Source organism: Neophocaena asiaeorientalis, unplaced genomic scaffold (assembly GCF_003031525.2).
Source record: "Neophocaena asiaeorientalis asiaeorientalis breed wild unplaced genomic scaffold, Neophocaena_asiaeorientalis_V1.1 scaffold87, whole genome shotgun sequence".
Taxonomy (NCBI): domain Eukaryota; kingdom Metazoa; phylum Chordata; class Mammalia; order Artiodactyla; family Phocoenidae; genus Neophocaena; species Neophocaena asiaeorientalis.
The window spans coordinates 2,046,674-2,062,701 of record NW_020175432.1 but is presented as its reverse complement, the minus strand read 5'-3'; the positions used below and the strand labels follow the sequence as shown (position 1 = coordinate 2,062,701).

At 47.9% G+C, this 16,028-nt stretch overlaps 1 protein-coding gene across 1 annotated transcript in view; it reads left to right on the top strand.

The window, feature by feature from the left end:
- The first annotated feature begins 14,627 nt into the window (after positions 1-14,627).
- BST2 (bone marrow stromal cell antigen 2) overlaps positions 14,628-16,028 on the top strand; it is a 2,896-nt gene continuing 1,495 nt past the window's right edge. The window contains exons 1-2 of the mRNA XM_024767431.1: positions 14,628-14,961; positions 15,696-15,772. Of these exons, the coding sequence (XP_024623199.1) occupies positions 14,695-14,961; positions 15,696-15,772 (344 nt within the window). The 5' untranslated portion in view covers positions 14,628-14,694. The remainder of the gene's footprint in view (positions 14,962-15,695; positions 15,773-16,028) is intronic.

Sequence of the window (16,028 nt, the reverse complement as noted above, 5' to 3'; positions counted from 1 at the left end):
CCGGGGCACGAACCCGCGTCCCCTGCATCGGCAGGCGGACTCTCAACCACTGCGCCACCAGGGAAGCCCAGTAACCACTATGTGAGGGGGCCGGTAGACTTACTGGTTCCCAGCTGGCATCTCCCCTCAGCATTGGTTTGATTACTCTAACCTCAATGTGGAAGTCACAGGTAGAGGTCTGTAGACTGAACTTGTAGGATGTCAATACCCAATATGTTCTCTGGTATTGGAGAGAGAAAAACCTCATATTCTCGGTGGGGAGAACACCCAATTTACAATGTCAAAGGGACCTTCCTAACCAAAGGCATTGCCCTCCATAATCATCAGTGGCACCAAGGGGGCCTGAAAACTTCTGAGTGCGGCTATATAGTGGAGTACATTTGGCTCCAGTGTCAACCAGAGCCATCACCTTTTATTTATTTCAAAGGGACTAGTGAATAGTCACTTCAACTTGGAGCCTCCAATTGCTCTCAATAGGCTTCACCTGGAGGTGATTTTGCCCTGCATCTTAAACCTTAGGCATGGGAGGCACCCATCCCGAATAGGACTGTATCCCTGAGGCTTCTGTGAGAGCTAGCAGGGCACTAGGGATAGTCAGGGCAGGTCTGAACTATTCCAGTCTTAAGGCTTTCCACAGGTTGACTAATTGGGTTGCTCGTCTTCCTTTTCAGGTGAGGTCCTGGCAGCAATGAGGTTAAACCACATTTGCTCCTGGGTTACTTTTACTGAACCCTTTACAGCCAACTGGGATAGCTTTTTGTCTTCTCTAGTTCCCCCTCTGTCTCGGGGACCCATACCCATCCCCATGACTTAGCTCAGCATGGATATCAACATCCCATACCAGTCCCTACCAGGTGTTGGGGGCAGACTGGAGTACCTTGGCTTTCATTTCTGCAGTGAATGTGGCCCAATTAGGACCCTCAAAGACAAGAGCATAGATGGCCTCCCTTATTCCCAGCTCTCTAAGAACTTGTTCTACCTCCTCTATAGATTTTCAGGGTTCCACATGCCCAGGGACATCTCCCTCACTGGGCCCTGCAGGCTGGAATAATCTATAAGGGAATGAGTCATTTGAACCCCCAAGTACATGCAGGTGCTGCTAGAGGGCAGGGTGTGTGGTAATATTACTCATTTTCTCTGCCTCCTGGCCAGTCAGAAAAATGCCACGACCCCAGGTATCCGAAAGCCGCACTAACCACGTCTGGATACTTTCCTTGGCCTGTTGCTGGAATTTGGCTGTGTTGACCTAAAACAATAAAACAGCCAATTATTTTACCAATAAAATGTGTTTATTTGGCAACAGCAAAGAATTGCAGTTTGAGACATGCAATCTATGGTGAACCACGGGTAAGTCTGGAAAACAAAGGAGAAGAATATTCTTTTATAGAAGAGGAAGTTGGCAAGGGCTGCTATAAACAAAGAGTCCGTCAGAGGAAACTGGGAGTTTGAAGTGTAGTGGCTTTTCATTGGCTGAGGTTTTGGAGAAATGTCTATTTAGGTGTTCTGCCCATTTTTGGATTGGGTTGTTTGTTTTTTTGTTATTGAGCTGCATGAGCTGCTTGTAAATTTTGGAGATTAATCCTTTGTCAGTTGCTTCCTTTGCAAATATTTTCTCCCATTCTGAGGGCTGTCTTTTGGTCTTGTTTATGGTTTCCATTGCTGTGCAAAAGCTTTGAAGTTTCATTAGGTCCCCTTTGTTTATTTTTGTTTTTATTTCCATTTCTCTAGGAGCTGGGTCAAAAAGGATCTTGCTGTGATTTATGTCATAGAGTGTTCTGCCTATGTTTTCCTCTAAGAGTTTGGCTGAGTTTTGACAGTCTCATTGGCTGGACAATTGCTGGGCGAGGAGAAATTCTTTCTTCCTCCTGCTGGGTAGCAATGTAGTAACCTTCCTCCTGTCGGAAATGCAAAGATACCATCTCTTCCTGTTGAATCTGCAGTTGGGAAGGAGTGGTAGCACGAACCCATTCTGGCCTCTTGACTCCATTTTAAGTGAGGTTTTTGTTTGTTAATTTTCACATTTTCCCCTCTTGATCAAAAATCTTTCTCTGTAAACATTGTTGATCAAGAGTCAGGCTTCTTTTTTTTTCCAGATTCAGTGACCTTTTGTCCCTCCATGCCAGGAAAACTTTCCTGGGTGTCATGGCCCAAGCTGGAGGGAGAAATGCACAGGTTGGAAACCTACTGAGGTCACATTCGAGTAACAAGGGGTAGTAGGAGGGAGACCTCTCAGGCGTTTCCCATCTAAAGTCTGTACCTTAGAGTAGTGAGACCAGCAAGAGGACACTCAAAACTGAAAATTAAACACGTGGTTTGGGAAGACAGTGCAGGATTAAACAGGAAGCAATAACTGATGGACTTTTCACAAAAATAGCAAAACTTCAAAGACTTGTTTTTAAAAAACAATATTGTTGGGGCTTCCATGGTGGTGCAGTGGTTGAGAGTCCGCCTGCCGATGCAGGGGACACGAGTTCGTGCCCCGGTCCGGGAAGATCCCACATACCGCGGAGCGGCTGGGCCCGTGAGCCATGGCCGCAGAGCCTGCGCGCCCGGAGCCTGTGCTCCGCAACGGGAGAGGCCACAGCAGTGAGAGGCCCGCGTACCGCAAAAAAACAAAAACAAAAACAATATTGTTATCTCAAAAGAACTATTTGGAACTAAATGTTTTATCAATAATACAGCCTGTAGTTTGCAAATTCAGAGACCAAGGATTTGGATAAGAATCCAGAGTCAATTAATAGTCCAGATGAAAGAGAGAGGCTTCTAAGCGAGAGAGAGGCATGGACATATATACACTACCAAACGTAAAATAGATAGCTAGTGGGAAGCAGGCACATAGCACAGGGAGATCAGCTGGGTGCTTTGTGACCACCTAGAGGGGTGGGATAGGGAGGGTGGGAGGGAGGGAGACGCAAGAGGGAAGAGATTTGGGGATATATGTATATGTATAACTGATTCACTTTGTTATAAAGCAGAAACTAACACACCATTGTAAAGCAATTATACTCCAATAAAGACGTAAAAAAAAAAAAAAGAGAGAGAGAGAGAAGCTTCTGTGAATTCTAAACCTTTGAGCCTGAATATCTTGGGAAAGCTTCCTCACCAGATGTCGTCTGCCTCAATTCTGGGATATCTTTACCTTCAGGTCACCAGATGATGTACAAGTCCAGTCAGGATTTGTTATTTAACCCAAACGAGAGTTCTCTCTTTTTATCAAATGAACAGTTACTAGATTCTCAACGTTGCTTTTCCTTTTCTGGGGCCAATGGTTGTGCATTTCTTGTCAATTTTTCTAGATCATCTTAGGGAGCATCCCTTTGGACCATGACAGAAGTTTGGCCATTGGTTCCTTTTTTTTTTTTTTGCGGTATGCGGGCCTCTCACTGTTGTGGCCTCTCCCGCTGCGGAGCACAGGCTCCGGATGCACAGGCTCAGCGGCCATGGCTCACGGGCCCAGCCGCTCCGCGGCATGTGGGATCTTCCCAGACCGGGGCACGAACCCGTGTCCCCTGCATCGGCAGACAGACTCCCATCCACTGCGCCACCAGGGAAGCCCCTGGCCATTGGTTCCTTTGAGAGCAGTTTTTGGCAAAAATATCAGTGAGTTGATTTCCTTTAGCCTCTAGGGAGTCAAGCTTGGAATGCCCAGGGATCTTAATAGTAGTTAAAGCGGCTGGCAAGAGCATGACATCTCATAGATTTTGGGTATAAGAGCCATTTTTAATATTTTCCCCATTAGAGGTAAGGAAACCTTGCTGTTTCTATAATATCCCAAAGTCATGGGCTACCCCAAAGGCATACTGGATATTGGTGTAAATGTTTACAGTTTTGCTTTTGCCTAAGTACAAGTCTGAGTGAGAGTGTATAATTCAGCTTGTCAGGTCGAAGTAGCCAAAGATAAAGGTGCTGGCTCAACAATTTTAAGAGGTGTAATAACATACCCAGCACGATGTTTACCATTGTCATCCTTTAATTAGGAGCCATCAGTAAACCATGAACTATCTACACTGGTTAGAGGAGTCTCTTGTAAATTATTACAGAGAGTCAAAGGGTGATCTGTCAGTGTTAAATAGTCATGAGGGGATGCGTCAGTGAAGGAGAGGAGAGAAATAGCAGGGTTGAGGTTACAACAACGTGAGTTACGTGAACAGCAGTTAGCAGAAGGATTTCATAGGATGTAAGCAACTGAAAAGTGTTGAGCGTGCTGGGAATTCAGGAGAGGTTCTACTGCATGGGGTGCAAATATGGTTAAGGGGGATTCCATAATTATTTCTTTGGTGGCCTTAACCAGAAGGCCAGTAGGAGGAATGGTTCTAAAGCAAAGGTGGTGGGTATTCTGTAGCACACAGGGTCCAGATACTTGCTATAATACCCTATGGGTCAATGACGGTCCCCATGTTTTTGGATGAGTCCTCCAAGAGCATTCCCTTCCTTCTCAAATACAAAAAGGAAAAAGGGAAGCTGATAATTAGGATGTCCAAGAGCAGGTGGTCTCATTAAGTTTTTCTATAAGGCTCCAAAAGCTATGCCATCCTGACCTCCCCAAATAACGGGGTCAAGTTTGCTGTTTATATGTTTTTAAAGCATATAAGGGCTGGACCATAAGAAAGAAATTTGGAATCCAATTTCAACAGTAGCCAGCTAGCCCAAGAAAACCTCATAATTGCTGCTTAGTTTTAGGTTTTGGGAAGTTCAGGATGCTGTGAAGCCTACTTGGATCCAAATGTAGTCCTCGTTCCAAGATCAGGTACCGTAAACATCAAACCTTAAATTTGAGCAAAATGCAATTTTTCTTTGGAGAATTTATAAGACCAAAAGTTGTTTTGTTTTGTTTGTTTTTTCTCTTTCTTTCTTTTCTTTCTTTTTTTTTTTTTTTTTTTTTTTTTTTGGCCTCAAGATCTTATTTCCCTGGCCAGAGATTGAACCTGGGCCACTGCCGAGTCCTAAACACTGGATCACCAGGGAATTCCCAAGACCAAAAGCTTTAACAGGTGGATGCTATCTTCCCATGAAGAGGATTGAGAAAAGAAGCATAGGAGCAAATCATCTATATATTGCAAAAAAGTAGAGTCTGAAGAAAATTTTGCATTATCCAAATCAGCTTTCAAGATTTTGTGAAAAGTTAAGGGACTTCCCTTGTGGTCCAGTGGTTAGGACTCCATGCTTCCACTGCAGGGGGCAAGGGTTCGATCCCTGTTCTGGGAACTATGATCCCGCATGCCGTGCACTGTGGCAAATAAATAAATAAATAAATGAATAAATGAATGAATGAATGAATGAATATTTATGAAAAGTTAAGAGGGACTCTCTGTGAAACCCTGGGGCACTACTGTTGAGGTGTATTGTTGTCCTTCCCAGGTGAAGGCAAAAAGATATTGGCTAGCCTTATCAACTGGAATATTGAAGAATGCACTGCATAGATCAATTATGGTGAAACTTTTGCTTTCAGTGTGAACGAATGTTAGTAGTGTGGATAGGTTAGAAACAACAGGGTGACAAGGGATAACAATGTTGTCTATTGCTCGGAGCTCCTTAACAAACCTCCATCCTCAGCCCTTGAGTTTTCTCACAGGTAAAATAAGAGTGTTACAAGGACTAGTGTAAGGAATAATGAGGCCGCTGGCCCTTGTAATCTTCTGTTATGAGCTTTATAACTTGAAGCGCATCTTTACTTATAGAGTATTGATTAATTCTGGGGAGAGGTTTGTTTTTTTTTTTTTTAATAAACTTATTTATTTATTTATTTTCAGCTGTGCTGTGTCTTCGTTGCTGCCCGCGGGCTTTCTCTAGTTGCGGCGAGCGAGGGGCTACTCTTCGTCGCGGTGTGCAGGCTTCTCATTGGGTGGCTTCTCTTGTGGCAGAGCACGGGGTCTAGGCGCCAGGGCTTCAGTAGTTGTGGCACGTGAGCTCAGTAGTTGTAGCTTGTGGGCTCTAGAGCACAGGCTCAGTAGTTGTGGTGCATGGGCTTAGTTGCTCCGTGGCATGTGGGATCTTCCTGGACCAGGGATCAAACCCGTGTCCGCTGCATTGGCAGGCGGATTCTTAACCACTGTGCCACCAGGGAAGTTCCTGGGGAGAAGTTTTGAGAGATCGACTTGAATATCAATGAGAGATGCACTGTGGATTTTGCCAACACCAGATGGAGATTTTGCCCATAAGGGGGGTGGTAGCTGAATCAATAGGGACAAATGATCAGGGTTTCCAGAATCGGCTCCAGTATCATCAGAGATGGGGCAAATAAAAGATGTTGAAGGGTTATTTAATTCACCTGATTGGTTATTTTGATTGCTACTGTCAAATTCAAGTATTATTTCCCCATTTTGGGAGAAAGAAATTCTGGCATGATACATTTCTAAGAAGTTTCAGCCTGATAAATACGGGCAGAGGAACTAAGGAGAAAAGGGTGGGTATCCCTCAAGGGACCTAAACAAAAGGGAATAGGCTCAGAGACAGGAACCTCTTGAGGTTCATCAGAGATCCCCGATGTTTGAACTGTTTCGGTTCTCCAAGGCAGGGGCTGCTCTAAAGCAGTGGGACTGGACACCCAGAGTGTGGCTCCAGTGTCAGTAAGGACAGAGAGAGGTTCATTTCCAGTCTGGAGAGTTGTTTCTCTGAGCAGATTAAGACAGAGTATTGGGAAGAGCCGATGTAATTCCTCGGAGCCTCATCATTGGGAATTAGAAAGGCTGGTTAGAAAACTGAAGATGTCTGAAAGCCTAAATTTGTAACAATCTCATTTCCAACGTCCTGGCTTTTTGCAATAATAGCAGAAACTAGAAAGTTTTGGTTTCATTTAGAGAACTTCATTTTTCAGAGTTGAAAATTAAGTATTTTGCAGGTCTTTCTTCTAGGTGACGCATCTAGGGTGTGAGCGAGCTGATTTGCCAAATGAACTAAATCTGGAGTGGACATAGTTTCCCCCTCGACCCTGGTCCTTTTAACTAAAAGAGAAAGATCCCAGTTCAGCACACTAGTAAACACAGAGTTAAAGGCTACCCAAGTGGATTCAGCATCTGAAGGAAGACCAGAATTTTCTTTGAAAACAATCTGAAGTTGATAATAATAGTCATGGACAGGTTCATCAGATTTTTGTGTGCAAGCCTAAATTTTGTTCCAATCAATAGGTGTAGGAAAAGCTCCTGTAACTTATCAGTGGAGGTCTCCAGCAAATGTTCTAGCTTCTTGCCAAAAGGTAGGGGTTTATTTTTCTAAATCTCTTTCAGAGGATGTTCCCATTTGTCTAGTTTCATCCGATATTTGTCTTGACCCTCACCAACAAGCATGTGGACTAACTGATATAGATCTGGAAAACCAGGTTGGTAAGTTTTGAGACAGGCTGGGACCTGGGACCCTTTACTGGAAGGCTTGCACCTGGACAAATGTCTCCTCTAGCAACAGAATACAAAGAAACTATAATGTAAGGGACTGAAAATAACTACACGCATGCTCAGTAGGGGCAGTTATGAACAATAAGATACAGAAAGACCACAAACCAACTGCTATTCCTGTGGTGCCAGTGAAAGCACGGTACTGTGCCTGATTCCTGCACACAGCACCGCCAAGGTGGTATGCAGACCACTTAAGTATGCCTCTGCCCAACCCACCGATCCGCCCTCACTTTCACCCCATTTAAAGAACCAGCTTGGGGGCTTCCCTGGTGGCGCAGTGGTTGAGAGTCCGCCTGCCGATGCAGGGGACACGGGTTCGTGCCCTGGTCCGGGAAGATCCCACATGCCGCGGAGTGGCTGGGCCCGTGAGCCGTGGCCGCTGAGCCTGCGCGTCCGGAGCCTGTGCTCTGCAACGGGAGAGGCCACAGCAGTGAGAGGCCCGCGTACTGCAAAAAAAAAAAAAAAAAAAAAAAAAAAGAACCAGCTTGATAGCTTGATGCCCCGCTTGGGGAGTAAATAGCACAGTTCCAATAAGAACAGCCAGGTTCCAAAAGGAATTAGACTGAGGACTAGCACAGTTCCAGGAGATATAGCCTGGTTTCAAAAGTCAGGCTGAAGTGCCAAATGAGTACTCCCAGAAAGGACAAAGCCTTTAACAGAAAGGATGAAGGCTTCAAAAATAAATTAATTAATTAACATAATAAATAAATACAATAAGCAGATTCCCAAATAAAGCCTGGAGACTTTCAAAATGCAAAAAGAGCAGAGCTTGAATCCAGGAGAAAATTTACCCTCAAACTCAAGGGTTGGCAAGGAAGCAGGGAGTTCAGTGGGCTCTGTGGGTACCAACACCTGTTTGCTCACCAGCCTCAGAGTCACTGGGGGTCTTCTCAGAACCCCACTTCTCAGATACCAAGTAATATTGACCTAAAACAGCCAGTTATTTTACCAACAAAATGGGTTTATTTGGGAACAGCAAAGAATTGCAATTTGGGACATGCAATCTATGGAGAACCACAGGCAAGCCTGGAGACATAGGGGAGAAACGTTCTTTTATCGAGAAGTGGCGGGGGGAGTTGGGAAGGGCTGTTATAAACAAAGAATCCATTGGAGGAAACTGGGAGTTTGAAGTGTAGTGGCTTTTCTTGGGCTGAGTTGTGACAGTCTCTCATTGGCTGGGCCGTTGCCAGGCAAGGAGAAATCCTTCCTTCCTCCTGTTGGGTAGCAAAGTAGTAATCTTCTTCCTGTTGGAGATGCAAAGGTACCATCTCTTTCTGTTGCAGAACTGACACTGAGGGGTAAGGTATGAGAGCTCGTCTTTCAGGCCTCCCCACTCCATTTTAAATTAAATGTTTATTAATTTTCCCAGACGCTATATCAATAATCTCAGCAGGCATATATTCTCTCATCATGAATGTTTCCTGAACTGGGGACTGCCCCACTGGCTGGGTTTGTCATTGCTGTGCTTTTGCTTTCCTTGGTCTTAGGGGTCCGACAGCACAGACCGCTTTGTCTGTTTCACCATCAATCACCACAACAGCTTCCCGTTCACTCTCCTCACTTTCCCAGGGGTCCTACCTCTTAGCGGCTTTGTCACAAGTGTCCCGACCTTAGTCTGAGACAGCTTGCACCCTCCTAGCTTTGAAAAACAGCACACTCGGTTCTCCAACTTAACATCCAGCTCTCTCACGTTGTCCCTCAGCCCCAAAGTTAGGAGAGAAGTGAACAACCTCACATCCTTCTCTAACCTCAGCTCTTCCCTCAACTTCTAACTCAAACTTCAGCCTCTAGCTGGGCATCAGTGACCAGCCCCCTGTGGAAGCCATTAATCTCCCTTCTTTCCTGAAGTGCACTCTGCATAGTTCCTCAAAGAGAACAGCAGACCAGTTGGTGTTTTCAGGACATCCTTGAACTTATGCAGAGGTCCGTGAGCATCTACATACAGGCCACTCTTCCCCACAAAGAGGTTGATGACCAACCTGTAATTTCCCCTGCAATGCCTCTTCCCCAAGGCCCATTTTTGCAGTCTCCTGGCTGTCTCACCAATTGTTGGTTCCCAACCTCTGGAATTCCTTGAGTGACATCTGAAACTGGCCCCTATAGAGAGAGGGTAAGGAGAGATGGAAGAAAGAGGCAGACCACTCCAGATGGGTAGGTGGCAGGTTTAATAAGCAAGGGAACTTACTTATGAGGCTTGTCTTGTGTGGCTGCAAGATGAGTAGATATCTACACCCACCCACCAGAATCTTACAAGTTTATACAGAGGCCTTCATGGGGGTACAGTCAGATATATCATCTAGATGGTCTCAAAAGAGCATTACTTTCTCAAAGTTTGTCTTGAAGTGACTTGAAATGAGAAAAGTGGGCAGAATATACATTCCAAGGATAAAGGAAGAGATATGGAGCCTCCAATTGCCCCGGTCCAGCTCCCAGTTCAACCGGTGGTCACATCCTTTTGGTGACCTCTTGCAACAAGGAACATGGTTTGAATGCCCACACTCAGCCCTGGGACTGAGAAAGGAGGGCTGATTGAACTGTGGACCCAGGGAAATGTCCAATGTGGGTGGAGGACACTCTGGAGCTTCTGTGTCTTACAGGAGAGGGAGGAGCTGCTGGAACAGGGACCATGAGAGGAGCTGGAAGGAAAACAAGAATGACTGTGACATACTGAGAGAGACAAGAATCCACTCAGGGGCAGGCAATAGATTAAATTCTGGATTCCTCTTTAGGGAGACCAAGAGGCAGGGAGACGTGCCTCCCCTTGGACACAGTAACCCCATTTCTGGGAACTCAATCTAAGGAAAGAATTCAATTGAATCCAAAACTTATCAAATGGTGACAGGGATGAACTCTCACAGGGATGTGAGAAGGCACCAGGTATTGATCTAAACGCTTTTGATATATCGATTTATTTCATCATCATAACAGCTTGGGAAGGAGCTGATATCACACCCATTCGATAAGAAAGCACAATCTGGGACTTCTCTGGTGGTGCAGTGATTAAGAGTCTGCCTGCCAGTGCAGGGGACACAGGTTCGATCCCTGGTCCCAGAAGATCCCACATGCCATGGAGCAACTAAGCCCTTGTGCCACAACTACTGAAGCCCGTGTGCCACAACTACTGAAGCCCATGCGCCTAGAGCCCGTGCTCGGCAACAGAAGCCACGGCAATGAGAAGCCCTCCCCCAGTAAGGAAGAGTAACCCCTACTGGACGCAACTAGAGAAAGCCTGTGCGCAGCAATGAAGACCCAACGCATCTAAATAAATAAATAATTTTTTGAAAAAAAGACGAGCTCATTCTATATAACCATATATTTTTTTAAAAAGAAAAGAAAAGAAAAAAGAAAGCACAATCTCAGCAAGGTGAAGTAGCTGGTCCAGAGCCAAGATGGAATTTGAGGTCAAGTCTGATTCCTAAGCTGCACCTAAGACCCTCCAGGGCAATGCTTCTCACCCTCGGCACTGTTGAGACCCAGCATCCCCTGTAGTGGTGGGGTCACCGTCCTATGTATTATATAGGATGTTGAGCATCAGCCCTGGTTCCCACTCACTAGATGCCAGCGCATTTCCTCCCCCAGTTGTGACAACCGAAACTGTCTCCAGCCATTGCCAAATGTCCCCTGGGGGCGGAATCGTCGCTGGGCCAGCGCCTTCCTATAAGCATGGCGATGTCTTCTGTCGCCCACACATGGCCATATATAACTGAAAACACCTCAATGTCCCAAAGTAAGGTGTTCTGTCAATGCAATGAAATACATGTGTAGTTTCATGAACAGAAATAAAGCAGTTAAGTGAAGGAAGGATTATGGATGAGCTTTTGGTCCTTTACGAAATGTGTTTCTTTAATGTCTTACATTATTCTCTTATAATTAACCACAAAAAGAAAAATCTCCTATGGGAATTCCCTGGCAGTCCAGTGGTTAGGACTCTGCGCTTTCACTGCTGAGGGCCTGGGTTCCATCCCTGGTCTGGGAACTAATATCCCACAAGCCATGAGGCACAGCCAAAAAAAGAAAAAGAAAAGGAAAGAAAAATCTCCCTTGTGTGTGCTCCCTGCTCCTAAAATAGTGTCTCTGCCCTGCCCGCCCCAGAGAATGAGGGTGGCCTCCTCTTAACTGAACCCCTTATGAGCCTGTGGTTTCTACTTGCCTACGAGGAATGTTCCAGTATGTTTTGGTGGAACTAAATTTGTCAAAAGTAACAAAGAGCCAAAGTTGGAACAATTTGAGTGACAAAATAATGTCAAGTGTAAAATCAATATCCATGAGTCCACACAGATGTAAATAAATTATTGAATAAATAAATAAATGAGGGAGAAGAGACAAATCTCCCAGGCAGAAGAATCCCAAACAATGTACACAAACGTTCTGCCCTCAAGGAGGTAGAGCACGACTCCCCATCCCTTAGGTGTGGGCTGTAAATAGTGACTTCCTTCCAAAGGGCACACCACCTCTGCCGGGTGATCAAGGTCGACATCACAGGGATAAGTCACACTGACGGCACGTGCCCTGGACACATGTGTAATGAGAAAGGCACTTCCCCTCCGTGGTTCTTCTCTCCAAAGCCCAGTCCAACCACGAGAAAAACACCAGACAAATCCCAACTGAGGGTCCTCCTACGGAACACCTGACTCCAAACTGTCAAGTTCATCAAGACCAAGCAAGTCTGAAAAACTGTCTCAGCCCAGAGACATAAATGTCCCGTGAGGATCCTGGGGCAGAAAAGCGACATTAGCGACACACTGAGGAGATCTGAATAATGCATGGACTTCAGCTAATAATAATGTTATCAATCAGAATTTGTCCATTAGTTGTAACAAAGGTACCATACAGCTGTAAGAGGGTCAAAGTAGGGAGAATGGGGTGTGGGGTCTATGGAATGTTTCTGTACTCTCTTCGCTATATTTCTGCAAACCAAAATAAAATGATTCTTTAAAAACTAGCGAAGCTAAAATCAGCAGAACGGTGGCATAACTATTTCCATTGGGAATTTTAGAGGGAAAACCCACAGACTTTCTGTTTGCAGCACTGGGATTAGAGTGAGGTGAATAAGGCACTTGCTTTGGTTGCAGAATGTAAGGGGGGGCACCCAAAAGTTCTATTATGATCACCCCCATTTTACAGCTATGGAAACTGGGGCTATGAGGAAATCTCTTGCCTAGGGTCCCATAGGGAGGCAGGGCTGCTCACACACTCTCTTGGCCTCTACCTGAAATCATGGTCCCAAGCTGACCCTGAAGTCTTAAGGCCAGCACAGCGGAGCTCCAATAAGTCAGCTTTGCCAAGGGTCGTGTCTTTGCACTTGGAGTCCTGGCCTGGAACGGAGGACCCTACTCATGGGACACACAAGCTCCCCCTGGGCCTCCTCCGCAAGATCATCACTGATCCCTTGTCAATCTGGCTGCTGAGTGGTTTTAATGGGGGTCTTCTAGGCAGAGAGATGTCCAACTGGGGACCTGGGCCCCTGGCCTTGGCCCCATGCACCATCTGACCCAGCTGACTGCAAACACGGCAAATGGCTGACGCAACAGAATCTGGGCTGTGGTCAGGCTGCGGCTGAAGAAGCCACAGGAAAAGCACGCAGCTGCCTTCCAGAGGTCACAGCCGGCAACTGGAAGCCTGTAATCAAGCCGATTTCCAACAGGAAGCTCTGGCTCCCCAGGCCACATGGAGGGGAGATCAGTGTGGCCTGAGTTTCCTTGAAGCTCGCTCCAGGGTCCAACCCCCTTCGGAGGCCTCTCCCCAGACGACCCCCGGGCCCTCTGGGTTCGGCGTGTTCCAGATGGACACGATCATCTTTCCTCAAAATGGGCTCCTCACTCCATGGCCGTGTTTCTGCATTACCCACCTCTCCTTCTGCCCTGAGCCACACAGCCGTCCACACATCCATTGAGTGCCTACTGGATGCCAAGGCATTTTACTCAAAACTCCTCACCGGCCCCTCCTGCTGAGGCTGCTCCTGTTATGGCCGCACTTTACAGATGAGGAAACTGAGGTTCTGTTAGCACAAGTCCGTGTGCCCTACGCACAGTGAGGTCAAACAAACCGAAGCGTCAGAGCTTGGAGCAGAGAAAGGTTTATCGCAGGGCCATGCAAGGAGGCGGGAGGCTCGTGAACGCGGGGTTCAGAAAAACCCTGAACTCCCCGAAGGGTTTCAGCAAAACATTTTTAAAGGCCGGGTATGTGGGCGGCGGCGGTGGGGGGAGGTGTTGGTCACAGGGTCTGTGATCAGCTCGTGCACAATTCTGATTGGCTGATGGTGAGGTAACAGGGTGGTGTCACAGGGGTTAGCATGGTCAATCCTTAGGCACCACTAGGCCTGGGGGCTACATGCTCATGGTCATCAAGTAGTTAACATCTTCCGTTTGGCGAGGGAGGCGTTTCACATCTGTAAAAACAACTCAGGAATGAAGGCCCCACGGGGTCCTGCTCGCTTACAGTTCAGAGGGTTTATGTGGAGTCCTGGCGTGGTAGGGGCAGACTGTGGAAGTAGGAGCCGGTTCCTGGGTGGAGCTAGAACAGGGATCTGGTTTGTTGGCTGGGGCAGCCTCTGGTGGCCAAATAGGGGGACTGCAGCCTTAGTCTCGTGGGTCCATCCAGATCGTCTCTCCGCTCCCACAGGCTATGGTCCCTCCTCTGACACTCTCCATGGCACCCTACGGTCCCCTTGGCGGGGGGGAGGGGCAGGGATGCTAAGTGAACCCCTGCTAGGTCACCAGGGAGACCCCTGAATTCAAAACCCAGCCTCTTCTGTCAGACCCAGACCCTGTCCCCAGTCCACTGGTCACCTCTCAGCCTCAGTTTCCCCAGCTGGGGACTTGGGAACCAAAAATGCCCTCGGCCTCTTCAGGTCGTGGTACAGATGAACACAAAGGTGGCATGCACTAAACACTCAGTAACTGCAGTTGTCACCCTCAGAAACATAAAGGAGAAGGGCAGGGACTTGAGATGGGGTGTCGCAGGTAGCCCCAGCTCCCCTCCCACAGGATCTCACTGGCCAGCAACCAACCCAGAAAGTCCCGAGGCCACAACTAGGCAGAAACAACCCACCTCTTTTTCTGAGAACGGGAAAAAGGAAACCGAAACAGAAAGCCTGGGCTCTGCTCTGCCTTTAGATGCCCCCATTCAAGTAACTCCAAGTCAGAGGATCCTCCTGGAACTTGTCATTGGTAAGCACAGCTCCTATGCTAATAAGGGGGTGGCCCCAGCCCAGAAGAGGTTCCAGCGCCTTCCCCTAACTCCCGTCCAGACTCCCTACGGACAGATCTGGAGGGCACCTACTTTTTATCACTACAGCCCTGTGCCCATGGTTGACCACTTGAATGAGTCGGTGCTGCGTTGCTGCAAGCTGCCGCGGTGCCTGTGCTTCCTGCTGCTACTGGTGATTCTGATGGCTCTACTTGTAGCCTTGGTCATCTTCGCTGTCAGGGCCAACAGCAAGCACTGCACGGATGGCCTCCAAGCAGAGCAGGAGTGTCAGAACCTCACTCGGTACGTGCAGCACCAGCTAACCCAGGCCCAGGAAGTCTTACAAAAGATGGAGGTCCAGGCCGCCACCTGCAACCAGACGGTGGTAAGCCACTTCACCCCCTAGAGAGGGCCCTGTACTTGCGGGGGGTTCTTACAGGGTCTGTGTGGAGATCAAGATAGACCTTAAAACTCCCCCCTGGATGTCCCCACCAGGGTTTGGAGACCTCTAAACTCTCTCCAGGGTGCTAGTGTGGGGTGGGGCCTTAAAACTCCCCACAGCACCCAAATCAGGGGCCTCAGTATCCCTGCTAGGATATGGGGGAATCTCCAGACTCCAGGGCACTGGTGTGTGGGAGCTAGAAACTCCCCTCGGGCCCCAGTCTTGATGGAGCAGAAGTCCCCCCTAGGGGTTGGGATCGGGACCTCACCAGGTCCCAAAGAAAGAGGCTCTTGATACTTCCACTGCATCCTGAGAGACTCTGGAATTTTCATCTGTGTCCTGATATGGGGGAACCTTGAAACTCTCAATCTTCTTGGGCAATAGCCCCGGGGGATCTGGAAACTTCTCCTAGAGTTTGGGCATGGGGAGCTTCCAAATTCTCTTGGGGAGGGCCTCAAAACTCCCATTTCTAGGATCACACCCTTATCGGTGGCCCTGGGAGGGTGGGAGTCATGGCCACTCTTCAAGGTGGGAGACTGAGGTGCAGGGGACGGTCGGAGTGGAAACTGAAGGGGGTTTGGACCCAAGCTCCTCTGATCCCAGGGCTTAAGGAGGGGTCCAGCGCCCAAGGACAGAAGTCCAGTTTCCCACACCCCACCCCCACCCCCGCGTCGCAGGTGACCCTGAGGGATTCTCTGAAGATGGAGCAGGCACAGGTGGCCGAGCTTCAGGGTGAGAAAAGCATAAGGCCAGCGTTCCACGGACGGCGCTCGGAGGGGTGGGCCAGTTATTGAAAAGGACTAAGGAGGGAGGGTCCCAGGGTTGGGGTCGGGAGGGAGGGATGGGGTCAGATTCCACTTGGAGTAGGGGAGGGGGGAGCACGCCAGGTTTCCCAGCGTGGGTTGAATGAAGGCGGGGCTAGAGGCGGGGACATGTCCCGGGTTGGAGCCAGGTGAGTGGGCGTGGTCAGTGTGTTGACGCGCCCCTTGATCCTGTACCCGACCCCACCA